Genomic DNA, 27,058 nt, shown 5'->3' with positions numbered 1-27,058 from the left:
TAGAAAAAAAAAAAAGTGGCCTTTAAATGTGCGCTTTAACTTTCTAGGATGAGAGATGCACTTTAATTTCAACGGTAGGAATAATCATTGCTAGTGAAAAAACATTAATGAGTGTAAATGTTTTTTCTTTTATTGTTTTTAAAGTAGTGCGTTCTTTCCTTTTTAATTTAGGGATGTTATATAAAAGGTGTGGAGATTCAAGTTTTTATGTGCTACAATGATATGCTCAAAGCGACATTTCCCATCTAATTCTGGGTGTTTATTGAATGCTTAATTCATTGAATAAATTAAAAAGCTAGCCGAATTGTTTAGTGTATGATGTGATGTGATGTTAGATGTTCAGATTGGTTTTAATTCGGGAAACGAAGCCCGCATTATTGTTTGAAAATATAATGAATTTTATTTTCTAATTTAAAAATGTTTTAATGTGAAATAATGGCCCTTTTAAAAAATATTGATTCAAACATTTAATATGCATCACAGAATTGTAATCGGATTAGGTTGGCTGCACACAGTTCTTTTCAACCCAACAAAACTCAATCAGCCCCACCGATATTAATTGTTTCCTTTAAATATGTGTGTGCTTACGATGACTGCATCAAAATGGCAAGATGAAACAAAAAACATACACGGGCTATGTAAGTTTGGTGAGAATCCAATCTTAAACGAGTTCCTATGCCCTCAATAATTATTTAGTCTGTAACAGAAAATTAGTACATATAATGGGTTAAAATGTACATAATTTACTTCGTCTGCAAGTTATTTATGGGAAATTGCGTCTAGTTCAAAAACTAGTTAGAAAGGAATATGTACTGTAAAATTGCAGCCAAATCATTGACATTAGATAATAAAAGAATAGCATTAAGTGAACTTGCCCCTCTCTTCACTTGTTTCTCCTTTTGATGTCCTGCTCCTTTTGTACGTTTAGATTTACAGGTATATATATATTTTTAAATATATTCTAATCTTTATCTGAAATTAAAATATGATAAACTACTCGTAAAGTTTTAATATAATTTTTTAAAATAGAGACTAATTTACAAATAAATACAAAAATTATATATAAATTAAAAATAATAATTTTGTTTAAAATTTTTAAAATTAAGGTACTAAATAAAGAAATTCATAAACTTTTAAAAGAATAAAAATTTATATATATATTGATTAATATATTTTTTTATCTAATAATATATAAATAAACAAAAAAAATTCATAACTGTTGTTGCAGCTGAAAAAAATAAGAAGATAAAATATATAATTGATAAATAAAATACCATAAATTTTAATTAATACAATTTTAAATCAATATAACAAAAACTATCTACTTATATTATAATAAAAAATTAAAAAAATTACTCAAATAATAAAGCTAATATTCTAAAGTGTTAAATAACGTATAATTTTACGTAATAGATATTTAATTTTTTATAAAATTATATTTTAATGATTTCATAAAAATTAATATATTATATAAAAATTATATTTATATATAATTTGAGATAGTTATATATTAAAAATAATAAATTGTTATTATTATTATTATTATATTTTTTAAAAATAAAACAAAAGATAAAAATATAAATTAAATAAAAAATATTATTACCAAATTAAATTTAATTATAAAAACAAAAATAAGTTATAATATTTATATTTATATTTGTAGCTATAAATTTTAAAAACAAGCTGACTTAGGCTGACATATGTTTGGCTAGTTTGGCCATTTGACTACTCCATGGGAGTTAGTACCTTATTTTTCTTCTAACCTTAGCTATTTTCAAAATGTTGCCATTCTGTGTTATTCACGTTTTATGAAAATCGGATAGACTTGATTGTCATTTGCTCTCAAATACACTGTTTTGACTGTTTTTTAGAAAATGCAATATGCGTCAATAATAGTTGTACGTTTAAAATGACTCAGTATAATTATTATTAATTGATATGCTTAGTATCACTTGGAAAAGATAATTGAAAAAAACTATTACACATAATAGCATAAATATATTTTTAGTATGTCAAAAATGAATTTAATTTTTAAAATTTGTATCAGAAATCTTAATTTTACAAAAATGATTTTTATTCCTTCTCACGAACGAGATGACACAAATGTAAACATATACTACATATCACTTAGTAACTGAAAATTGATTTTTGCATCATATAGTTACAAACATTTTTTGAGAAAAACTTTAAAAGTGAACAAAATTTAAATTAATATTTTTTTGAGAAACTAAAATTAATTTTAATGATATATTTAAACATTTTTTATACTACGCATTTTAAATTTTGTTTAAGAACTAAACATTGGTTGATACAAGCGCGCCAAAATTGGAACAATTTCCCGCGCTAGGCTTTAAAACACCCACTGCGTCACTGTTGTCTCATTCTCACTTCTCAGATCACACTCATCGCCACTGAGAGAGAGAGAGAGAGAGATGGCGGATGCGGAGCCTGTAACCGGGAGGCGAAGGCCCAGGGGACCGGAGGCCACCGCCCGCAGCGAAGCCTTGGAACGCCTCAAAGCTCGCCTCCGCGGCGGTCGCCGATCCGATGCCGATGGACCCCAAATCAGGTTAGAAAACCCTATCTACGACACTGTTGCCGAGGACGAATACAACGCTCTCGTCGCCAAACGCCGTGAACAGGCACGCGCTTTCATCGTCGACGATGAAGGTCTGGGATACGGCGACGAAGGCGAGGAAGAGGATTGGTCTAAGGCTGGCTTCACCCTTTCCTCTGACGAATCCGAAGGCGAATCGGAGAGACCGAAACGCAAAAGAGTCGAGAAGAAGGATCCTCAGCCGAAACGACCTTCTTCTTCGCTCTCCGCTGCCGCCGCCATGATGGGAGGTCAGAGATTGTCCTCAATGTTCACTTCGTCGGTTTTCAAGAAAAGCAGAGATGACAAGGTCTGCGATAGTATCGTCGACGATGTTATCGCGGAATTTGCACCGGACGAGACCGATAGACTGAGGCGTAGAAGGGGTCAAGCGAATTCCTCTTCAGTTTCTGTTGCCAACAATGCTTCGCGGATTAGCAATGACAAGCCATCTGCTGAATTCATCGGAGGTTCTTTGTTGACCGCAAATGATAAGTCTGAGTCGATTAAGGTTGCTGAGAATAATGGTCGTGACCTGGGATTAGAGCAAAAGTGTGAAACAGTTAAAGAAATTGAAGACTCAGTGCACGGAAGTTCTGAGAATGGACATGCGTTGGAGCCTGATGATTGCCCAATTAAGGAGGGTTTAGTTGAGGAGAAAGCAGTGAAGAACATTGAAATTGAAGTAAAACAGGACACGAAAAAGGAGGTGTTCACTTTGAATGCGAAAGTTAAAGAGGAGGAGGAGGACCCGGCATTGTGTGCTACTGCTGGTTGGAAGGAGGCGAAGAGCGTTGGTGGAGGGGATATCAATGTTGCTGATTCGAAGGATGCTTTGCATAATCAACAACACTCGGATTTTGATCTGGAGGAAGATGAGTCACTGCCTTTCTACATTTTAGATGCCTATGAGGAGTTCTATGGAGAGAATAGGGGCACTCTTTACCTGTTTGGGAAGGTAATTTTATAAGACAGATTATCTTATTTCTCTTTTTTTAATTTGTACCTTTTTTCATTCACAATTGACTATGCTGCATATGCTTTTCTTCACCTATAAGGTTTTATCAACATGTCTAGTGTAAAGTCATGTTGTGTACTAATTTTTTTTAATTTTAGTTTATTTTTTTGGACTTTATCAATGGGAAATTAAGTTGGGTGTAACAGTCAGTTACTCATTACCGCTGATGAGAATGACAATGAATTTGACTATTTGCATTCTGCTTGAGGATTAGGTCAAAACAGGGAACTTGTATCAGAGTTGCTGTGTTATTGTAAAGAACATGCAGAGGTGTGTCTATGCAATTCCTAGTCATCCTTTGCACTGCACTGATGAGATGATGAGTCTCGAGAGAGATGTCCAAGAGTCTCGAATTTCTCCTGCAGATTTCTTTAAGAAGCTTCAAGTTAGTTTTTACTTTGTTGATCTCTTGCGTAAAATTTATATACTATTTGCTCTTGTTTTTATTTAGTTTGAATTTCTTCCCTACTTTTCTGTTAGCCAGGGGTTAATACATTCTGTCTTGTCCCATTTTTCTTTAAAATTGCAGGATGCAGTATCTGATGTTAAGAGTGAAATAGCACAGCATCTGGTGAATTTGGAAGTTTCTAACTTTAGCATGGCACCTGTTAAGGTTTTCTGATTAGATAATTTCTGATGAGTTGGAGTGCATGAATGAGTTATATGATGTTTTTGTGCCATGTGAATTTATTGATGTTTTTTAATTCTGATTCGTTGCTCATTTTTGCAGAGGAAATATGCATTTGAACGATCTGAAATTCCTACAGGTGAAAATTATGTGGTGAAAATCAATTATTCATTCAAGGTACACTGTCAAATCTAAGAACATCCTCAAGAAAAAATGAAGGATGCCAAAATATCATTGATATGTCCTCATGTTGACTTTTTAAAGACTAGTATGAACTCCAAAATTGCTCCTTCTCTAATTGAATATTGTTTTCTAAAGCTTGTTGCGCATGTTCTTTCCCCCCATATTTTATCCATTGCAGGATCCAGTACTTCCAGTAGATCTCAAAGGAGAAAGTTTCTGTGCTCTTTTGGGAACTGGTTGCAGGTATTATAAGTATTCAGAGACAGAGACTATCCTCTGTGATGTTTTGGATTGAACATGCAACTCGAAGGAAAAATATTGTTTCTGCCTTCTTAAACTCAAGAACTCAAATTATTTTCAAAATTGATTATTGTGACCTTACTTTATGGTGCTTAAAATGTATTTTCTATCTCAGCACCAAGCTTAAGTATATGCATTCGGCTTAGTCACTCTAGCCATTTAAACTTGTCATATGCATCAGGGAATACTTGGGGTAATAATCTGGCAAAACCTTGGAGGTTTCCTTATAGGAAGATAAAACAGTTTCTCAGTAATTACGTGTTTCAAGTACTTGCCAGATCTCTGAAACAGAATGTCATATGAACTGATATAATTTCTTTTTGGGTGCGAGGAGCTGGCTTAATTCTAGAAACTGAAAACCTTTTTTTTTTAACAGAAACAAGAACTTTGTTGACTGAAATGTGTATTTGAAATGATTGACCTTCCTGTTGAACAGTATTTTGCCAGTATAATGTGTAGGGATATTTACACCATAATCTCCCCCTTGTATTAAAAGTGTCTGCTAGTTGACTATTTAATTTTTTGTTAAAAGAACAAATGATTGACTGTATTACAATCTGCAGTGCGCTTGAGCTTTTTCTGATTAAAAGAAAGATAAAGGGGCCTTCATGGCTACATGTTTCAAAGTTTTGTACAAGCTCAGCTTCTCGAAGGGTGAGGTTTATTGTCTAGGATTCCTTAGAAGTAATGTATATAATATTGTCTTTTATTCCTTATGCAGGCAGCCTTTTTTAACCCAGTGCCTTGTTTGTGCCTACAGGTTAGCTGGTGCAAATTTGAAGTGACTGTTGACTCTCCAAAACATATAAGGAGTTCAACTCCTTCAAAAATCACTTCTAGGATTCCTCCTGTGGTTGTTGCAGCAATAAACTTGAAAACAACCATAAATGAAAAACAGAACATAAATGAGATTGTATCTGCATCCGTTGTGTGTTGCAATATGGTTAAGGTTGTTTGCAGTGCCTTTTGTAGTGTTTGATTTTTTCTTACCATTACTTTGGTTTTGTTATGTATAGTGTGCTAGCATATCTTTTGCAATGGGATCAGGTGCATTATGTGTCTGTGAGTTTATGTGTCTGAATATAAAAATATATGTATATGCAAATGTACTTTTCAGGAGGCATTAATTTGCTGTCTATATGCTTGTGAAGTTTGAATCTGGCTGACAGTTATCTATGATTAGCCACTTCTATATGTTAGATATTTCTTAGCGCATGATATGAATAGTGAGAGTTACATACATACAATTTGAACTCCCAAGATTATGGGGTGATTTGGTATATTTTGAATGTTAATGAACTAATGATGCATGCTAGGTGAATGAATTACCAAACTACTTCCTACGAACAGCTATCACAAATGAATTCATCTTTTCAAAGAACAGTCTTTTCTCTCCAATTTCTGTGGTTATTGATTCATTAGTCTTCGAATCTTGTGTTCTCTTGTCCTTAACGTGAACATGTACTGACTCAAAGCTTGAAATTTCAAGAAAGTATACTCAGTTTCACGTGTATAAATATTTAGGATGATGTAATATTGAATCTTGAACTAAAAAACATTTTTTTTTAAATTTTGTAAGTGAATATATATATGAATGGATGCCCTCTTTGGCAGTTTGAATATTCACTATCGAATTATAGGATATTTATTAGCTAATTCACTACTATGTTAAATGTAATTACCGTGGAAGTATGATCAGCAGTAACCTTTCCTGTTTGACTTTTTAGATTGACACTCCTATGTTGGCTTCAGAGTGGAAGAGACCTGGAAGGCTGACCCATTTTACTGTTATTCGAAAACTTGATGGGAATATATTTCCGCTGGGATTCAACAAGGAGGTTACAGACAGAAACTTAAAAGCTGGATCCAATGTTGTGTGTGTTGAAAGCAGGTGGAAACTTTAAAAGATGGGTTGCTATTTTGAGCATTGTGCCTATATGCATGACCACATGCTATCCTTTACTTTCCATATCTATATATTGTAAAACTCTTCTTGGAAGTTATGATTGTTTCTATGGTTGACTTATGCCTTAACTTTGTTTTCAGTGAAAGAGCTCTGTTAAATCGCCTGATGTTAGAATTATACAAGTTGGATAGCGATGTTCTTGTTGGACATAATATTTCTGGATTTGACCTGGATGTTCTTCTCCACAGATCTCAGGTGGGAATTGTCTTTTTCTGTGAAATGACCATTTTGTTTTGAACGGAAATTAATTGAATTTTGTATTTCAGTTGTTTTTCTTATGATTCTTTACTGTCAAATGGATGTTATTTGTATGAGAAATTAGTGGTTTAGATGGTTTGAGCAATTACATCAATCAGTTAGGGGTTCATTCTTATGATGGCAAAATAGTATCAAAATTTCATGAGGACCAAAATTACTTGGTCAGAGTTGATTATGAAAGATATGCTGGGGAAAGGGATGAGAATGTGCCTTATATGCAATATTAAATGGAGTATTAAATTCATTTGAAGGTTTGAATTTGTCTTGAAAAGAAAAATTAAATTGAAACCATGCAGCTAGTTCACAGCCTTTTCAATCTGGTCATTTTTTAGGTCAATTTTCTGTTGTTTTTGATTGGTCTAACTGTTGAATGGATATAGTCCCCCCTAATTTCTGTGAAACTCATTAGCTGGTCCATCATTACATGTTTCCTGAATAAGCACTCAGAAAGCCATATTTTCTAATTTGTTCTTCAGACTTCAGTTTACTTTTACATTTTAAACTTAGCAACTTCAAGCTTTATCCTGAAATTCCAAATACAATGTTCTTGGTGTTGTTTTCATCATATGTGCAAGGAAATGACATTCATTGTTCCTCAATGATCCATTGCTATAAATTCTCTTCTCTTAAAAGTCTGTTATGCTTTTCTAAATAAAAAGTCAGCTGCATTCCATCCAACTTGCATTGTACACTTTGAAGGAGCTGCTGCGCCTAAAAACACTCCAAAAAATTATGCAGGCTTGCAAGGTAGCAAGCAGCAACTGGTCTAAACTAGGCCGCCTCAACCGTTCTACAATGCCTAAGTTTGGTAGAAGAAGCAAGATTTTTGGTTCAGGAGCAGATCCTGGTATTATGTCTTGCATTGCTGGCCGGCTTCTTTGTGATACATACTTGTGTTCGCGTGACCTATTAAAGGAGGTAAAGTATTTGTTGAGAACTGATGCTTAGCAGGAATTTTGTTTTTTTTTATTCTTAACTAGTAACTATCCAAATTGGTTCTTTCAGGTTAGTTATGCTTTAACTCACCTTGCTAAAACACATCTGAACAAGTTTCGGAAGGAAGTTTCCCCACAGGATGTTCCAAAAATGTTCCAAACAGCAGAATCCTTAATGGAGCTTGTAGGTGCCAGTGTACCCTAACAGCTTTCTCTATGTTTTTTTTTTTGGTTTATTTAAGCAATTAATTCATAAAAATCTCATCATTATTTTTGTTTTAGTTGTTCTTATAAAAATTTATTCAATTTTAGTCCTTATATTTAACAAATAACACATGGTTTTAGTCAATGACTCAGGACTAAAACCATGTTTTAGGAATTGAAATCGAATAAAACTTTTGTAGGGACTAAAACAAAAATAGTAACATTTTAAAGAACAAGTTACTTAATTAAACCTTATTTTTAATTGTTGAGAGAACTCTCTGATGTGCTCATTGTGCAGTTTACATGAGGATTGTCTTTTGAAATGATAAACACTTAATTTATATGGATTTTTTATTTTCATTTCCTGTTTATTGCATCAGTATTTTGAACTGATGCTTTCGTTTGGACAAATGAGAATTCTTTGGGCAAATGAAAAATCTAGATACATTCTGCAATAGGTTGCACTTCCATCAATATTAAACTATTACTCTTTTAATGAGTGTTTATATTAGCACTTTATTTTCCCTTTATTGGTATAGTGGCTTGAACTCGATGATGCATGTGGGCTAACTATTTGTGTTATTGAAAGTGATAGATTAATAGTAGCGTGTCTTATGACTAAAATGAACTGTGCAGAATTTGATGACTTTAGAATCTTAAGTTAATATATTATGGAATCTTCTTGACTTATTTCGATGTTGTCTTGCAAAATATAAGCGTGGGGCAAATAAATTACTTTAGCCATTTGGAAGATTTGATTGATTGAACATGATAATTACTGTATTTGCTTCAACTATGATTACCACAATGTCCTTGACTTTTTCAGATTGAATATGGTGAAACGGATGCATGGTTGTCTATGGAACTAATGTTTTATTTGAGTATTCTTCCACTCACACGTCAGCTGACTAATATAAGTGGTAATCTGTGGGGAAAAACTCTTCAGGTGAGCCCCCGTTGTTTTTACTTGCTAGTTTGGTTTGATCCTATACTCGACCTAGCAGCAGAGGAGCATAACTAATGTTTTTTTCATTTACATTTTCAGGGTGCTCGAGCTCAGAGAGTGGAGTATCTTTTGTTGCATACTTTCCATGCAAAGAAATATATCGTGCCAGACAAGTTTTCGAACCATGCAAAAGAAACAAAATTGAAACGCAGAGTAACTCCTGGTGTTGAGGATAGCAACTTTGATGAAGTAGATGATGCAAACTATGACAATGATGCTTCTGAAACTGATCCCAAAAAAGGCAGAAAGGCTCCTTCCTATGCCGGGGGACTGGTTTTAGAGCCGAAGAAGGGTCTATATGACAAATATATATTGCTTCTGGACTTCAATAGTCTTTATCCTTCTATAATTCAGGTTGGTATTATTGTTCTCTTTCAAGTGTTCGGTTTAGTCACTTTCATTCTACCTTGGGATTTTGTCTGTTTTATTTGCTAGTCCACTTTGCCTCTAACAGTAATTTACGATACTTTCTGCTGTTTGCGACTTACTGAACTGAATCACAGGAATACAATATCTGCTTCACAACTGTTGAAAGATCTTCCGACGGATCTTTCCCTCATCTACCATCTAGTAAAAGAACAGGAGTCTTGCCAGAGGTAAAAATGCACATATACAAACAATTTTATCTTTTAAATCATTCTTCCAGAATCGTAGCACTTGTCAGATCATTTTGAAATTTTATGTAAGTTTCTTGTGATATGATTTAGCTTTTTTGATTGAAATTTCCTAATTTAATCTGAAATAGTTTATATATTATAGACTACTACTGAACTGATACGAGGCTCTGGCTTCTGTTTCATGGCGTATGGATAGGATGTTTTGAGATCGATAGTTTTTTGGTTTGGATAATTGCATATGAAACTAGATTTTCTAGACCTGTCTCAGCGATGTAGTTTGTTTTACACCTTGGCTGCTGCTTTTATTTCTGTGACCAGCTATAGCATTGGGAAACAAGAATTAGGAGACTTTTCAGTGTTCGAAAAACTACGAATTTTGGAAAGGACTCCCAATCGTGTGGCCACGGTTGTTTCAAACTTTCAATGAAGATGATATGAAAGGCGGTGACTAATCGACTAGCGATAGACCTTCAATGGATGGGAAATAAGAGAGAACACTCTTTTCAGCATCATCCAAATAGGACTTGACCATGTATAATATGATATACCCTTTGCTATTTCCAAACGGGGATCCGATCGAAACAGATAGATAACAGAAAACAACTCCAAGTAAGGTAAAGCACAGTACGTAGGAGGAGGCCATGACCGACCTGGTTGGAGTTGAGAGATGTGAGACAGGATTTCAGAAATTTCACTTAAAAGCATTTTACGACAACTCATTTTAAATCCTCAAAAAATAAAAATTGGTCTTCATTCCGTTTCCAAACGCACTTTAGCTGCGTAACATTGAGAGGTATCCTCAGGGTCCTAAAATATTTATTTGGATGGTTCCCGTTAGTCAAAGACAACGTGGCACTTCTGTTTTTCGTGCGATTTATTAATGCACTAAAAGTTTGAGATAACTTTATTACTTGTACTGGACGATTTTTGTTTCCCCTTCTTTTGGAGACTACAGAGATAAGATGCGTGTGTAAAATTTTGAATTTGTTTGTTGTGCTAGGTACTGAAAAATCTGGTGGACCGAAGGAAAAAAGTAAAGTCGTGGATAAAGAATGAAAAACAGAAGAATGATAAAGCTGATCCTATCAGAGTTCAGCAACTGGACATCCAGCAGCAAGCACTGAAACTTACTGCAAACAGGTTTTTTCTTTTGCCTTTAGTTCTGAGTGCCCAAAATTGGTATTTACTCTTCTCTATGTAAAATCATATGGCATGTGATGCAGTATGTATGGGTGCCTGGGGTTTTCCAATTCAAGATTTTATGCTAAGCCGCTTGCTGAGCTCATTACCCTACAAGTAAGAAGAATATGCTGGCTTATTCAACATAACCGGTGTCTACCATACTTTCAAATATATTTTCAAACACATTTTCATTTGCATGTCTAATGGTCATACAGGGAAGAGAGATACTACAGAGTACTGTTGATCTTGTTCAGAATAACTTGAATTTAGAGGTTATTTCTTGTGCGCTGCATATTGAAGTATTGTTTTTGTATATGAATTATTTGATGTAACTGGTCGAGAAATTAGCTATTAATTGGTGTACCTTCTGTTTTATAGGTGATCTATGGTGATACTGATTCAATAATGATTTACAGTGGGCTAGATGATATTGAGGAAGCAAATAAAATTGCTGGAAGAGTTATTCAAGAGGTAAGATTTGACTATTAGCTGTGCAAAACTCCTTTAACCTATATATGAGCTCTTGGCAGTTGAGATTCACATTTGCGCTAATTTTGTGCAACGCAGTATATATTAGAGCCAGAACGAGAGCTTTTCAGCCATGCTAGTCCCCCTTTAGAATATATTTAATGATTCTTTTCTTATATTCTATTTGAAAGATTATTTGAAGTTGGGTTCATACTTGCTAGTTCCTGCATTAGTGAGTTGACTTAGATAAGCTGCTGCTATGATATCTTACCATGTTGGTTTCCACTGTTTGTAATTATAGATAATTTTGACATGCATGCATGTTTCAATAATAAATGCTGGTTTCTTTCTTTCTAGTTTTGTTTTTTCGAGGAGTGCTCTTGTGATGAGCGGTTTCTTTAATTTGTCATTAGGTCAATAAGAAATATACATGCCTGGAAATTGATCTTGATGGTTTATATAAAAGGATGCTGCTTCTTAAGAAAAAGAAATATGCAGCTGTAAAGGTGCAGTTTAAGGATGGCATCCCTTATGAGGTATGTTTCTTATTCTTTCGCATCACCCAACATCATGGGAAGATCATGCAGTGGAATTAATGCATGCTGCAGGTTATTGAACGTAAAGGTCTTGACATTGTTCGTCGTGACTGGAGCTTACTAGCAAAAGAATTAGGAGATTTCTGCTTGACACAAATTTTGTCGGGAGGGTATCCTATTACCTTCACCCAATTTGGCTATTCTAGCTGCAAGATTTTTAATTCATTTATCCATTAACTATTAGTATTATGGTTCCCATGCATACAGGTCATGTGAAGATGTCATTGAGTCAATCCACAGTTCTCTCATGAAGGTAAATTGTGATGTTGTGGAGCAGCATTTTTTTAATGGTTTAATTATCAAACATTGGTGAAGGCATTGAAGTTTATTGGGAATTTAGTTCATGCAGACTATGCCCTACCTTTTACTAATGATTTTAAAATTGAAATTTGAGGTTTTAGATTTATTTCTCCTGCAAACTATTGAATGTTAATCTTTATGCAGGTACAAGAAGAAATGAGGAATGGACAAGTGCCATTAGAGAAATACGTCATTACAAAGACATTGACTAAACCTCCTGATGCTTATCCTGATGCCAAAAACCAGCCACATGTTCTTGTGAGTCCAAGCTATTTTGATTTTTGTTTTTTAAAACGGTCTGATCTATGTTTTCTTTTGCTGTGATGTACTTGCTTCTGAGCATTCCTCTCTTGATCAACTGATCAACATGTAGGTGGCACAAAGATTGAAGCAACAAGGTTACTCCTCTGGTTGTTCTGTTGGTGATACAATCCCTTATATAATTTGCTATGAGCAGGTTTGTCATTTTGTCACTCAATCAAAGGCCAAATTGTGTAACTTCTGAAAAGATCGTTTGCATTGAGTAGTTGATGTTGGTCATATGCAATCTCTTGTAATTTTAATATATGTTTTTGATAGGGCTCTAGTTCAGGCAGTGCAGGCGGCATTGCTCAACGTGCCAGACATCCTGATGAACTAAAACGAGAACAAGGGACATGGCTGATTGACATTGATTACTATTTGTCACAACAGGTGTCTTAGACTTTTCACTTTAGTAGCTAATTTTATAAATAAAAATGATTACCAAGTTCTGTACCCTGCTTAAGTATTTTCTTTTTCCTCTTTTAGATTCACCCTGTGGTATCACGTCTTTGTGCATCAATTCAGGGGACAAGCCCCGAAAGACTGGCTGATTGTCTAGGGCTTGATTCGTCAAAGGTAAAACATATCCTAGTTCATTTCAGCATTAAGAGGCAGGTAATTTACTTTTGTATCAATTCTTCTTTGACTTGTTTTACAGTTTCATCATAAATCAAGTGAGGCTTCAAACGGTGATCCTACAAGCTCACTCTTGTTTGCTGCTGATGATGAGGAGAGGTACTTGATTCTAAAATTTGTGTCCCATTAATTGTCACAAGTCTCTCTTAATGTGCATATTTGCTATCAATGTTAATATGGAGACGGTAGAACTTTTTTCATTCTGAAGTTCAGTAGTTCTTTGCGTAGATTCGAACAAGTTATAAAATTTTGTTTTACTGTATTTTAGCTTCTTGATCTAGTTGTTTTGTTAGATTCTTTTTGTAGTTGTTATGGTTCATGAATTTTACTGATTTCTCTAGCCATAATTATTGATTAAATTATTGAATAACATATAATTGATAGCAGGTATCAGGGATGTGAGCCGTTGATCTTGTCATGCCCCAGCTGCTCTGGTACTTTTGACTGCCCACCTGGGTTTAAATCTATTTGTTTATTGGGAAGTGAAAAGCCAACCAGGTCAGTCACGGAGGAATCTGAGTACAACTTCTGGTGCAAGCTGTGCTGTCCTAAATGCCCAGATGTTAAAATTTCTCCTGCAATGATAGCCAATCAGGTTTGACTAACTTAAGATTTAAGGCCTTAAGTGTTGAATTACATTTCGGCTAGGAAAGTTCTTACACTCCTTTCAGATCATTTAATCAACTTCAAAATAGATTATCTGGAGTAACACTTATTAACTTGTTCGTTGATTTGATTTTTGGCATAGAATATAATTCCTGAGCATCTGCTTATGGTTGGTTATATACCTTATGTCAGGTCAAAAGGCAAGCAGAGAAGTTTGTTTTAATGTACTATAGAGGTTTAGTAATGGTAAGTCACCTCTCTAATATACAACATTAATAATAGTAGCTTGTGAAAATTAGGTGTCACTATCTGAACTGATTTTCATTCAGTGTGATGATGAAACGTGTAAGCATACAACGCGAAGTATCAGCCTTCGATTGGTTGGTGATTCTGAGAGAGGAACTGTTTGTCCAAATTATCCTCGTTGCAATGGGCGTCTACATAGAAAGGTTTCACGGATGAATCTGTTGAATTAACCGTTGCGTTCATATATTTGATTTATAGTAGTGAAATTTAAATGCTTTGGTTTTTTCAATTAATTAACTAAATATGATTAATTTTTCAGTACACTGAAGCAGACTTGTACAAGCAGCTCTCATATTTTTGCCATGTGTTCGATTCTGTTTGTAGTATAGAAAAGGTACTCATTAAATGATGCGAGATAAGTTTAATGATGATTCTTTGTTGAAAGCTGAAGCAAACCTACCAAGTTCCAAAGATAATTTTTTGACCATTTGTTATTTGAGTTAAATAAATGAATAATGATTAACCGTTTATTCAACTTGATTAATTACTAATTATCGTGTTTTCTCTGGCACGTGTTTTTACTTGTCCAGATGGAGGCAAAATCTAGAATACCAATAGAGAAAGAGTTGATCAAAATTAGGCCGATGGTTAATCTGGCAGCATCAACGGTACAGAAAATCAGGGACCGTTGCGCCTATGGGTGGGTGAGACTGCAGGATCTGGTCATTTCAGTTTAATTTACAGATTTGATGCCAAAGTGAGTTTACATGGTCCAGCCTAAGCGATGTCCATGAGAATCTACACCAGCAAGGGGATTATCAACAAAGTCATGATGTTACTATAAATATATGTTATCGATTGTTATCGTCACCAGCCTTGTGTTACAATCAAGTCTGATTGAGCTAGTCACGCAAGCAGTCCAGGGCTTATAATTATATCTCCTCGCAATATCCCTCTGCAGTTAATCGGAAACAGCAGTAATTTGTTCTTGATTGCGTATTTGTCCATAGAACACTTTTAAATTTTTTGTAAATGTTTTTACGTTTATTTAAAAAATATGATTAAAAAGGGGTGGGGTGGACCCTCTGATTTTACTCTACTTGAGTATTTTGTATTAGATAGTAGTAAAATCAATTTAAAAAGAATTAAGGTTAAAATTGATTTATGATTATGATTAATTGCTACTGCCATAGTGATTCTTTATTTGTCTTAATGGAGTAAGACTGATTTGAGAAAAAATTTGCTAGAATGCTTTAAAAAAGGATGGTTTAAATAGGACATTGTAAGTATTCATAATTTGTAATATATCATTTTAGTTTTTAAAATTATTAGGTATTTTAGTCTTTTAAGATTATAATTTTAGAAATAATTACCTCCCATTTGGTGGTTCTGGATCTTGTTTGAGTGAGAATTACATTTTACAATTTAAGTTTGTTTAACAAAAAAAAATTATTTAAGTGAATTTAGTGAAAAAGTAATTTTTGTTTAAATAAATAAGAGAAAATTCGAGAAACATTTTGTGAGATTGAATGATTAATTATTTTTTAATTAATTTTTTAAAGTTATTATTTTTATAATTATTATCATTATTCTTAATAATTTAATTTAATTTTAAATGATTTTACTTTATTGATACTTAGCATAAGTAATATACTAAATAATACATTAATAAAAAATTAAGGTTCTTCAAAAATTTTATAATCTAGAGAAGAAGAAAATTAAGTTTTAAAATTTTTCATAATTTTGACTTAAGTAAATTTTTTAATTTAAAAAAAAATTACTTTTTATCAAATTTATTTAAGTGAATTTTCTAAACTTAAGTAAAAATTATTTTTTGCTAAATTTGCTTAAAGTTTCTGCCAAAATTGAAGAGAATTCAGGTCTTCTATTTAATAATACTTGGTATAGTATTAAATTAAAATATTTTTATAATTTTAAAAATTAAATTGAACTAGTAATTTCAATGATTAGTTTAATATATTATTCATTTTTAAATTATAGTTCTATTTGCTTGGAAAAGTATTAAATGTTTTTTTGTTGGTTTGAGGAAAGTTCGCTTATAAATGAGGGAATAAGGAAATGAAAAATGGGTGAAATGCATTATAGGAGATTGAGCTTGCTGTGTATTCGTATTTTATTTCCAGTAATTCAACTAAGATGATTTAAAAATAATCAGTAAACGTTTTTTAACATCTGCTTTCACGTCATTCTAGTTATATGACTGACATTGCATGGTAAACAAAACAAATTTGTACAGAAGCAATTTGCTTAAGGGTAAAGATAATTTGTTGAACATAATTTTGAAAAGAATATTGACTACTCTATCATGAATACACGCAATGGTATAATTTGATATGAATATGTGCTTAATTAACTATATAAAAAACTTCTATCGCATTTTTTGCCACGATCATTAAGAGGCATGCTATTCTGTTACCCTTGTTACCGCAGTTCCCCGACGGGTGCCTCATTAAGCCACAAGAAATGAATGAAGTCATATAACTTTGCACTCACACTAACCTGCTCAAAGTTTGAAGTAAAAATATTAGAAATAATTCAAAAGTAAATATTATAAAATAATTGAAAGCATGAGACCTTATATGGAGTCGGATTCAATCTTCTCATGTGGTCAGGTCGCATTTGCTCAAGTTGCTTGATGCATCGCTCTCTTATCTCCTTTAAAGGTGGCAAGGTTTCTCCCTTTTTACCTTCATGAAATAATACAGCATTTATAGATGAGATGGTATATTTGCTTATGATGATATATTTCCATTTATAGGAGTTCCAGTTTCAAGTGGATAGGGGTTATCGTAGCAGGTTTATATTACAAGAAAATTTTTATAAAATTAAGTTGGTTAATAATATGTCATGAGATACCCTTAAAAATGTTAAAGCATGCATCCTTTATGTCCCCTAAGCAAACAAGTATAGGTAAAGTAAATACTAGGTTCTATTAGTATTTATCTCCATGATTGTCATTTCATTTAGTTCTTGCCTGAATTCCCTGCGCAGTAACACCTTAGAAGCTCCTCAACATGCTGTGGGACCACATATGCTCTCCTGGATTCTTGAAAGGGATGGCGGCACAGAATTCTTTCTCCCAACTATCATCAAATTTTTTTAAAAAAATATTTGAAAATTTCCACAGAACTGCCTCTTGTTCAACTAACAAGAAGATATTGCAAAACACTGAATCAAAAAATACCTTTGGAGAGGGTTCATTTTCCCCAGTCATTATGTCTACCAAAGGATAACCTTCTTTCCCATACAACCTATAAATTCGCTTCTTACATGGAATAGTGACCTTAAAAAGAAAAAGAACAAAAAAATAATACGATTATTATTGAATGCAATAGACGATTCCATTAACATATTCTGTCAAGTGTTCAAAAACCTTTGAGACATCTTCAGAAAGTTTGATACGAGGTTGCTTATTTATCTCAACCAGCTTGAAAACAACACCTAAAGCAGCTTGAGCGTAACATGTAACCAGGTGTGTCCCAATTCCATAGGCATCAATCTCGTGACCCTGCAGGGAAAAATGCAACCCGATAAAATAAAAGTAGGATATGAAACTAATTGCAATTGTTAAAATTGTCTTTTTGTCACTTAAATAACGCTAAGATGTTTTCTCTGTTGGCCTTAAAATCAAGGGTGAATGGTGATTATTTGCAGATTGAATACAGTTAACCGATTGGAGCTTGAATGCTTCATTGATTGGCTGAATATGTTTGATCAATTACAGCTAATTCATAAGCCATAAGCAGATCAAGCCAGCTGAATGTGAGGACCGGCATCTCAATCTTGGGACAAATTGACATTTTGGCAGCTAGCATTCATATTTTCATCATCACTTGTGATTCTTGAATTTTGCAAAGAGAATTTACCTGTTTGTTTAAAGCATCTAACGTTTCCTCATTAAGGTCATTACTAGCTGTGATACACATCTTTCCAAAACCGGACGATCCAAATTCCTTCTCAATGGAGCAAAAGAACTTCCTGACCTCACAAGACAGATATGAAAGATCGCCAGAATCCAGTCTAATTCCAATTGCTTTGTATCTGCACAGGATATCATCCAACTAAGCAATGCATAAGATCTTTAAAAAAGATGAAATGGTCTTTTCTTTTACTTTTAGGGACTGTGGATGCTAAGAGACTAGTTAATGCCAAAAGCCGTCATAATAACAATAACACAGATGAATGGCTCCTCAACATAAGAAACATTAGTGAAAAAAAGAAAGAAAGCAATTCACAGCAACAGAATAAGAAAAGAAAAATAATTATGTCCCTCTCAAACAAAATCAACTGTGAAAATTGACAAATAGCCATTTAAAACCTTCAATCAAGTTATGTAAACATAAAACTTCTTGACATACCCTAATTCACTGAGAGCTAATGCAACTGCACAAAAGTTCGGGATTCCACTTCTCATGACCTGTGAACAGATCCAAATGTGATTATACACGCAAAAATAGCTAAGCTAAACCAGAACTAGTTCACAAAAGACATATAATAGAGATAGGATAAACCAGATTTACCTACAACCATTGGACATTGCTGGTCAAACGGTTCTAAGATTATACATGTCTATTAGCAAGAAATATAGTTCCTAAGTAAATACTTACATCATAAGTGTCTACAAGGGCAAGAAAGTTATCAGGAATTGCCAATGCATATGATGTGAATGCTGCCAGCTCACTTTGATTGGTCTCAGTAAAAATGCTACGTAGTGCATTTGACAACTGCATAGGGACAACTCAATACAGATTATATACTGACAAATCCATTTTTGTTTGTAAAAGTGTTAAAACATAAATATATGCTAAAATAATGGTCATGTGAAGAAAGAGAAGAAAATGAGGAGGGAAGGAATAGATCTAAAAGGGATAAACAGGAAAGAGATGCTTAATCGACAAAAGATTCTAGGCTACAAATCTATAAAACTTAACATGTAACAATCATAACTTGATAATCACGGAAGTCCTAAGTGACTAACAAGCGAGTAAAAGGCCACCCTAATTTATTAAAAACACCTTAATAGCCCCAAAAAATATTAAGAATCCCAAAATTACAATAAATTCCCAATACAACATTCGATACACGTAATTATCCAAGTATTCATTTTTTTAATCCCGTTATTCATATCCGTTTGCTATAAGAACAAATGGCAATCATTTAGAACTTTGACATGAACTGAGGCCTCCAGCTTTCATGAGTTGACCAACTCGCTAGAACATCTGTGTACCTGCTATCAGGATGACACCAAACCAAATTGCCCTTGCCCAAAAGAAATTATGTAAGAACCACAATTTAAAAACCGATTAAGGATGTAAAGGATTAAATCATGACACCTGAATTTTTCTCAGCCATTTTTGAACTAAACAAACAAAATCTTCACATGTGCTTGAACCATCTTTTTTACGAAGCTTTTTGTTTATAATCTCGTCAAAGCTCTGCAAATCACGGTACGGACAAGGTACATATAAAAGTAAGCAAAGGAAATACATAAAAAATGAGTCAAGTCATAAAAAGCATAACAATACTAACAACATAAATCATATAAGGATATGAACATAAAAGATGTAAAGAAAAAAACTCTAGACTGAAATTCTATTATTATGATGAGAGGGGGTCTACTTCATAATTTCAAGGTTTCTTTTGTTCTAACCCAGAATTTATGGGATCTCTCTCTCTCTCCGTTTTTACAGACATGGTAATTGGAAATAATCAGAGAGTTTTATCCCCTAGGCATTTTACAAGATTAAACAGAATTGTTGCCCTTTTAACTGACATGGGGTTGTGTATTACAGATGAAGACAAGTAGAATTGGTTGGAATTATCTTCACCAACATCATCTGAATATGTCAAAAATTCAATGAAATGGTCACACACCGTATACGAGCTAACGAAGGCATGGGAATGAGTGCCACGAAGAGGAATGCCGAATAACCTTGCTGCTGCAACATTGCTATTGGTGTACCATACCAAAAGGTAAAATTATACAATAGGAAACATAAGTTATAAACAATTCACTAAACCTAAACAAATTGATAAAGAAGGAATGTCATGTTAACTTGATAATCGTGTCACAATAGAATGGTGATATGGTAATCAAGATAAGTTGGCAAACAATGTTTAAAGTTTGAACCACTTTGTACTAGTAGTCAGAACTAATACTTGCTAATGTTGCCATAGTAAAAAACTTACTCCACAAGAAAATCTCATTCATGAAAACAGCTAGATATACACATAATATGATGAATATTTCCTCCCTCTTACAGTGCGAACATATTAGAATTGAAGTTGTTTAATAGATAATACCTTGTTGCATCAAATCCTCCAATATAACAGTACTTTGATGCACCAACTCCACCATCAGGCCCCTACATTCAAAATAATATTCTTTTGATGAATATTGAGAAAAGAAAGCCTCTTAAATTTACTCATCAACATTTTTCCCCAGTAAGACTTAGAAACCTAACCTGAGCCCTTCGTAGTCCAAACTCAAGTAGAGTTTTTGATTTTCCAGCAACGAAACGATGCCTTGCAGCATTAGTTGAAACTAATGATGCAAAATTAATTAGATTGAGGAAAGGTGTTTCCAGCAATTGAACAACCTGAACAGTAGATAGTCAATTTAATGCAAGAAGTGGATAGTTGTTGAAAGAAATAAGAATTTAAAAGTGAAATAAAGAAAGATAGTATATAATGGTAGAAAGTACTCACAGCAATTGGACCTTCCACCCTCAAGAGGGGTACTGTAGGAAAAACAACTGATCCTTCGGGAATAGCATACACCTCAACATCAGAACAGTCAATTCCTCTAAGATAGTCAAGGAAGCCATCCTATGATTTAATAATCAATAAGTACCAAATCAAAATTTATTTTGAAGGGAGAAATCTATAGGAAAATTGTCAGTAGCACCAAACTTTGCACAAAATTACTGTAAACTAGATTATGAACCATTCTATTTTGGCATCAGACTGGGCTCCGTGCTGTTTATAATGAAACAGATAATAAAATTGTCCAACAACAGAGTTCTATGATTCTCTGTATCCATCATTTAACAGCTGCAATCTTATATATATATATGCTCTCTATCAACCTTGTTTTTGAAGAAATTTTATAGTAACTTGAATTCTTCACTCAAGTTTAAATCAGCCAGCAGATAATGAAACTAGAATGTCTTAGCAATAATGAAAATCAGAATGCAATTTACCTCACATGAAACAGACAAATTTTTCTTGATAAAATCAATGTTTTCCTCTGAGAGCTTGTAATTAGCAACGAACCGCACACACTCTTCCAATCCACCAAAGACTGTGTACTCCCCTCCAAAGGGATTCTTCCGAAAATACAAATCGAACCTGAAACACAATTATACTTACAACCAAATTTTATTATAAGTTAAACGGTTTTTCCAATAGACACACGTCAATAATTTATATATAATAAGTTTTTATTGAAAATTACAAAATATTATTAAATTCAATGCACTCATAACATTAAATACTGCAATTTCAATAAAAAAAAAATTCATTGATTTGTTATTATGTACACTTAGTCACACATTAAAAAAAGGGTACATTAAATACACTTCAGAAAATCAATTGCATCCATCCAAAGGAAAAATCAGGCATGATCAATATTCAATACTCACACAGCACGTTCTTTATGCTTGCCAGCTTTCCAGTAGGCATAAGCCATGGTGAATTGATATAGATCCGTGAGCAAAGGCGTCACCATCGGGTTCGTGGGTCCAGGAATGTCCCGACCCGAATTCTGCTTCTTGGACCCATTCGCTTTCATTGTTTGTGTTGTCTTGTTCTTCAAACTAAACTTTTGTATGTGTATGAGAAACAAAAGTCTCTACTGTGAAGCAGCATGCAAAAATAAAAAAAATAAAATATATATATATATATAGAGAGAGAGAGAGAAGACAAACAAAATAGGATTGGTTCCTTCGAATTTCTATTACATGTAAAACGTGAATGGTAGTTGTGTTGGAGAGACCTAGCTAGTTATAACTGAAAAACACGACGAAGGAAGAACATCAACCACCCAAAACAAACACAAGCAAAAGGGTTTCCTTTTCAAAATTTGTTTAACAAGTTCAAATTAGGGAATGATCTTTGCTTGCATTGCACTTTTGTTTATTGTTTATCCTTCTCTGGACTGCAACCTATTCCACACACGTGGCCGCTTCTCAACGTTCGTATTCGCCGATTCTGTCTCGTCTCATTTTAGCCATCCTTCACTCATTGCACCACATTCCACTTTGGTCATTGCTTTTCAATGCAAACGTTGCATGTTATCCACATCCTATCAAAAATGAAGGTTTTGCATTGTTCGTCGTTTTCGCTAATTTTTGTCACTAAAATTTTTATGGCAAGCTCCTCAACACGATACCATTATCATTATCGTTTGCTTATAGTAATCGAACTAGTTTCGTTAGCTGCAAGCGCTAAAAAATTTTATAACTTTTTTTAAAAGCAATCTTATTAAATTTATGTCGTAGTTTTTTACGTAAAAAAAGATATTAACTCGGTACTTAATTAATGTTTTATGATAGATTAGGAGTAAAGTTATTTAAATAAAAATAATAGTGTTTTATAAAAAAAAAGTAAACAAGATGAGAAGTGTAGATATAAAAATAAAAATAAAAATAGAGATTAAAGTATATTTATATCAAAGAATTAACATATGTAACCACTTCAAAAAACAATATAATATAATATTTATTATAAAAATGAGAAGCTTAAAAAACCGATGATTGAACGAGCCATCTTATCTTCTTTAAAAAGTTGAATCATATAACCGGCAGGTTGTGATGAGTAGACTGGTCAAACTAATCAAAGCATCGACAACCTTCCCAAATACTATGGTGGGCCCTTCTTTTTTAGTTTTGGGTCGAAATTACTAAGCCTCATGTCTTTAGATAGTCAGTCAAGGAAAGCCCAAGTGTTCTATGAAAGCTCAAACTATAATTATGGTGGGCCCTTCTTTCTTTGCAGGTGACTTAGATGCTTGACTTTGTGATAACCTGTTACTAGAAGAATGGAGCATTGTTTTTAGGATGGCTATCCCTAAATTTTGGCAAAAGAGAAATGGCTTTGTTTTTTAAGATAATAAGCATTCTATAGATGAAACTTTTTTTGTAATTAGGAATAAAATTAAGGAGGCTTCTAGTTGTTGTGCAATAAAAACTTTGACAAGGAAAACTGTTATAGACGGTAGCCATACTGAAATTAGATGGTGATATCCACCGGAGGAACGAGTCAAGCTGAATTGTGATGGGTCTCTCTATCCTCAGGCAAATCTTGCCCACATGTGAAGGTGTTCTTAGAGATCAATTGGGAGTTTTCTGCTTCGCGTATGCCTTTCAACTAGGTTCCTGCTTAATTCTTCATGCTGAGTTGTAAGGTATTTTGCATGGGTTAAATATTGCCATAAGAGGGGTTATAATTGTATTGTGATTGAAATTGACTCTCTTCTTGCTGTTAAGATCCTGGATAAAGGATGTCGTCCTTGTCAGCCTATGCACCCATGGTTACAAGGATTTGACGAAAAAAACATATATTATCTTTGAAATTATATTTTATTTATACTTATTTATCTTTGAATTATATTTAAAGAAATTTTATTAAAATTAATTAATTGTATTTAAAGAATTAATTTAGAACTTATAAAGTCACTCATATTAACTGCATTTAATTATTACTTTATATATTAATATTTGAAATGTAAAACTTACTGGTTGAAATTATATTTTATTCATATTTATTATTTATAAATTGTATTTAAAGAATCTTTATTAAATTTGATGAATTATATTTAAAAAAAATTTTATTAAAATTGATGGTTATATTATCTTACAAATGTCAAGGTAAATATTCATATTATAAATTATTTTAATACTATAAATTACTTTAAATTATCATTTATTAAAATTAACTATAACATTTTTTAAAATTTATGAATTAAAATTATATCTAAGTCATACTTATAAAATATATTTAAAAAAAATTTATTAGAATTTATGATTATATTATATACATTAAATTAAAAAATTACACTTATAATATTATTACTTTATATTATATATTATTAACTTAAAATTTTCATAAATTTTTTTACATATTTAAATTATTTTGTTAATTATTTTAATTTAATTTATATTTTAATATTTAATTCAAATATTAAAATATAATTTGAATAAAAAAATATATTTATAAAATTATTAGTTTATATTATATATTATTAAATTAAATTTTAATAAAAAGGTAATTTTATATATTTAAATTATTTTAATAATTAATTTAATATAATATATAGTTTAATATATATTTTAAAAATTAAAATATTTATAAAATTATTAGTTTATACTATAATTGTTAAATTACATTTCTAATAAAAAGATAAGTTTATATATTTAAATAATTTTATTAATTAGTTTAATATAATATACAGTTTAATATATATTTTAAAAATTAAAATATATGTTGAATGTGAATTATTATTTTATATCATATATTATATTATTAAAGTAAATTTTGAATGAAAAAAAATTATTATATTAATTTTTTATTTTTTAACTTTTTATATATTTTTAAGAAGTATTTTTTTTTACTTATATAAGTTATATTTACACAAAATAAGTTATATTTACACGAAATAATGGAGTTCCACAACACAGCACATGGATCAACCTTACTCTCAAAAGCCCTTCTTGCCTCTCCCATTCTTCCGGCATTTGCGTAACCAGATATCAAAGCTGACAGAGAGAAATCATCCACTCCCCTCACAAAACTCATAACACGAGCAGCACTATCCAAATCACCACATTTCCCATACAAATTAATCAGTGAGCTGCACAAGACCTTGTCAAGTTCTTCCAATCCCAGGCCGTCAATGAAAACACGTGCATGGACTTGTTTCCCACAGTTGAGAGCCAACAACTCAGCACAAGCGCCAAGAACAGTTGCCAACACAAAAGCATCCCGGTACACCATTTGCAAAGGGTCAGAATTCATGTTCTTGAATAGGAACAGTGCTTTCCTCGGATGCCCATGTCGGGAATAACCATGAATGATGGAATTCCAGACAAGGTGGTTCTTTGAGGGCATGGCATTGAAGAGAGAATGAGCTAGTTGAAGGTGACCACACTTGGCAAATGAAGAAACGACCATGTTCCAGGAGTAGTGAGTCTTGTGAGGCATGGCATGGAACAAGTGGAGGGACATGTGGGTGGCACCTGAGTTGAGGTAGGCTTGGATGAGTGTGTTCCATGAGAAAGCATTTGTGTGGGGCATTTCGTCGAACAAGTTGGACGCATCGTGGAGACAGCCGTGGCCTGAGTATAACTGGAGAAGCCGGTTCGCAATAGCGAGGGAGGAATTAAGAATACCAGTTTTAAGGAATGCCACGTGGAGGACCATGACTGAAACGTGCGGGCCACGCCATGTAATTCCATCGCTTCCCAACCATTCTCAATTCTTTGTTTATTTATATTCAACTCTATCAAAAATAAATAAATAAATATATATATATATATATATCAAAGTAAAACTTAAGTATTTATATAATTTAAAATTTCTCTAGAAAATTTGAATGTATTAATTTAATTATTAAATTTTTTATATTATTTGTGTGATATGTATATTATATTTTATATATTTTATATAATTATAAACATGTTGTCTAAAAATAAATATTTTTGCATATTTTATGAATATATATATATATATATATATATATATATATAAAAGAGGAGAAAAATAAAAAGAATAGAGAGAATTAGAATTATCACATGACTTGAGTCTTTTAAAAAATAAAATAATTAAAAGATTACATATATGCTAAGAAATATATCCGTGCATTGCACGGTTTGTCTTCTTTTTATTAAATTAATTTATTTTGAAATATAAAATATATTAATATAATAATAAAAATATTTTTGAAAATAAATTATTATTTAAAATATATATAATTAAGTATTTTTTTAGTATAAAACAAAATAACATACAAATATCTTATTTTTAAAATATATAAAAAATTATATTATTTCATATATCAAAATTATTTATTATTATAAAATTTAAAATAAATAATTATAACAATACATTATAAAATATAATGAATTTTTTAATATAAATATAAAATTTAAATAAAAGGCCTCATAATTTTTTATTTATATATTTGTTTATATTTATTAAATTAAAATTATATAATAAACTATCTATTTATAATTATAATTTAAAATTATTGATAAAATTTTACTATATAATTATTAAAACATGATATCATATTTTTTAAAAATAACTTATCAGACTAATGTATATAAAAATAAAGTATTTATTCAATTAATATATAAAATTCTAAAAATATATTTTAAATATTAATATATACAAAATTATATGTTAATATTTAAAAATAAAAGTATATTAAACTTTTTACATATAAATAAAATTACCATACAAATTGTAAATAAAAATTAATAATAACGTAATATATATATATATATATATATATATATATACTGAATTTAAAAGTTTATTTTTTAATTAAAAAAATATAGAATTAAGTTTTTTTTAAATGATTAAATTATTTTATATTTTTTATAACTTAATAGAATTAGTATTGATTGACATTATAAATAAATTAATTTTATTTAATAACTAATTAAATATAATAAAATTATGTTATTTAGGTCATAAAATTAAAATTATAAATTTATTAATCTTTTATATAATTGTTTTTAAATTTTTAAAAGTAATTAATACGGTTTGTTTATTATTTATCGTTTTAATTAAGAATTAATACAAGTAAATATATTTATAGACTAATTTAATGATGAAATAATATTTTAAAAAATTTATTAAAAGAATAAATATTAATTTAAATAAAATTTTAAAAATAAATTTAAAATATTATATAAAAGAAAATATATAGATTAAACTAAAAATAAGTAAAAAAATATATATTATTATTAAGTCTCTAATTATTT

The 27,058-nt window shown here is 31.7% G+C and overlaps 3 protein-coding genes across 3 annotated transcripts; 1 reads left to right on the top strand and 2 right to left on the bottom strand.

Moving 5' to 3' along the window:
- Positions 1–2,432: 2,432 nt before the first annotated feature.
- On the top strand, positions 2,433–15,210 carry LOC113870258 (DNA polymerase alpha catalytic subunit). Its single transcript, XM_027506851.1, has 31 exons — positions 2,433–3,554; positions 3,829–3,999; positions 4,144–4,227; positions 4,345–4,419; positions 4,604–4,668; positions 5,289–5,379; positions 5,486–5,674; positions 6,453–6,616; positions 6,772–6,886; positions 7,688–7,867; positions 7,955–8,068; positions 8,915–9,034; positions 9,134–9,448; positions 9,598–9,690; positions 10,712–10,851; positions 10,935–11,007; positions 11,109–11,165; positions 11,272–11,364; positions 11,775–11,897; positions 11,970–12,067; positions 12,165–12,210; positions 12,402–12,515; positions 12,631–12,714; positions 12,837–12,950; positions 13,047–13,136; positions 13,219–13,295; positions 13,584–13,791; positions 13,995–14,048; positions 14,132–14,251; positions 14,368–14,442; positions 14,639–15,210. Exons 1-31 carry the CDS (start codon positions 2,433–2,435, stop codon positions 14,783–14,785), a joined length of 4,611 nt encoding a protein of 1,536 aa, XP_027362652.1. The 3' UTR covers positions 14,786–15,210.
- Positions 15,211–16,490: 1,280 nt separating this feature from the next.
- LOC113869736 (nicotinate phosphoribosyltransferase 1-like) lies at positions 16,491–21,861 on the bottom strand. The gene is made up of 15 exons (XM_027506195.1): positions 21,713–21,861; positions 21,272–21,419; positions 20,778–20,897; positions 20,534–20,668; positions 20,373–20,434; positions 19,944–20,019; positions 19,403–19,504; positions 18,677–18,793; positions 18,428–18,486; positions 17,936–18,110; positions 17,443–17,577; positions 17,254–17,352; positions 17,044–17,152; positions 16,644–16,756; positions 16,491–16,568 (listed from the first exon to the last, which is right to left on the bottom strand). The coding sequence occupies exons 1-15, from the start codon at positions 21,859–21,861 to the stop codon at positions 16,491–16,493; spliced, it is 1,677 nt and encodes a 558-aa protein (XP_027361996.1).
- Positions 21,862–23,552: 1,691 nt separating this feature from the next.
- On the bottom strand, positions 23,553–25,490 carry LOC113870257 (putative pentatricopeptide repeat-containing protein At1g77010, mitochondrial). The gene is made up of 2 exons (XM_027506850.1): positions 24,762–25,490; positions 23,553–23,588 (listed from the first exon to the last, which is right to left on the bottom strand). Exons 1-2 carry the CDS (start codon positions 25,488–25,490, stop codon positions 23,553–23,555), a joined length of 765 nt encoding a protein of 254 aa, XP_027362651.1.
- Between the last annotated feature and the right edge of the window lie 1,568 nt (positions 25,491–27,058).

This window comes from Abrus precatorius, unplaced genomic scaffold (assembly GCF_003935025.1).
Source record: "Abrus precatorius isolate BTA unplaced genomic scaffold, Abrus_2018 Scaffold6, whole genome shotgun sequence".
Taxonomy (NCBI): Eukaryota; Viridiplantae; Streptophyta; class Magnoliopsida; order Fabales; family Fabaceae; genus Abrus; species Abrus precatorius.
The sequence above is the reverse complement of the archived record's forward strand: the minus strand, read 5'-3'. Positions and strand labels throughout refer to the sequence as shown.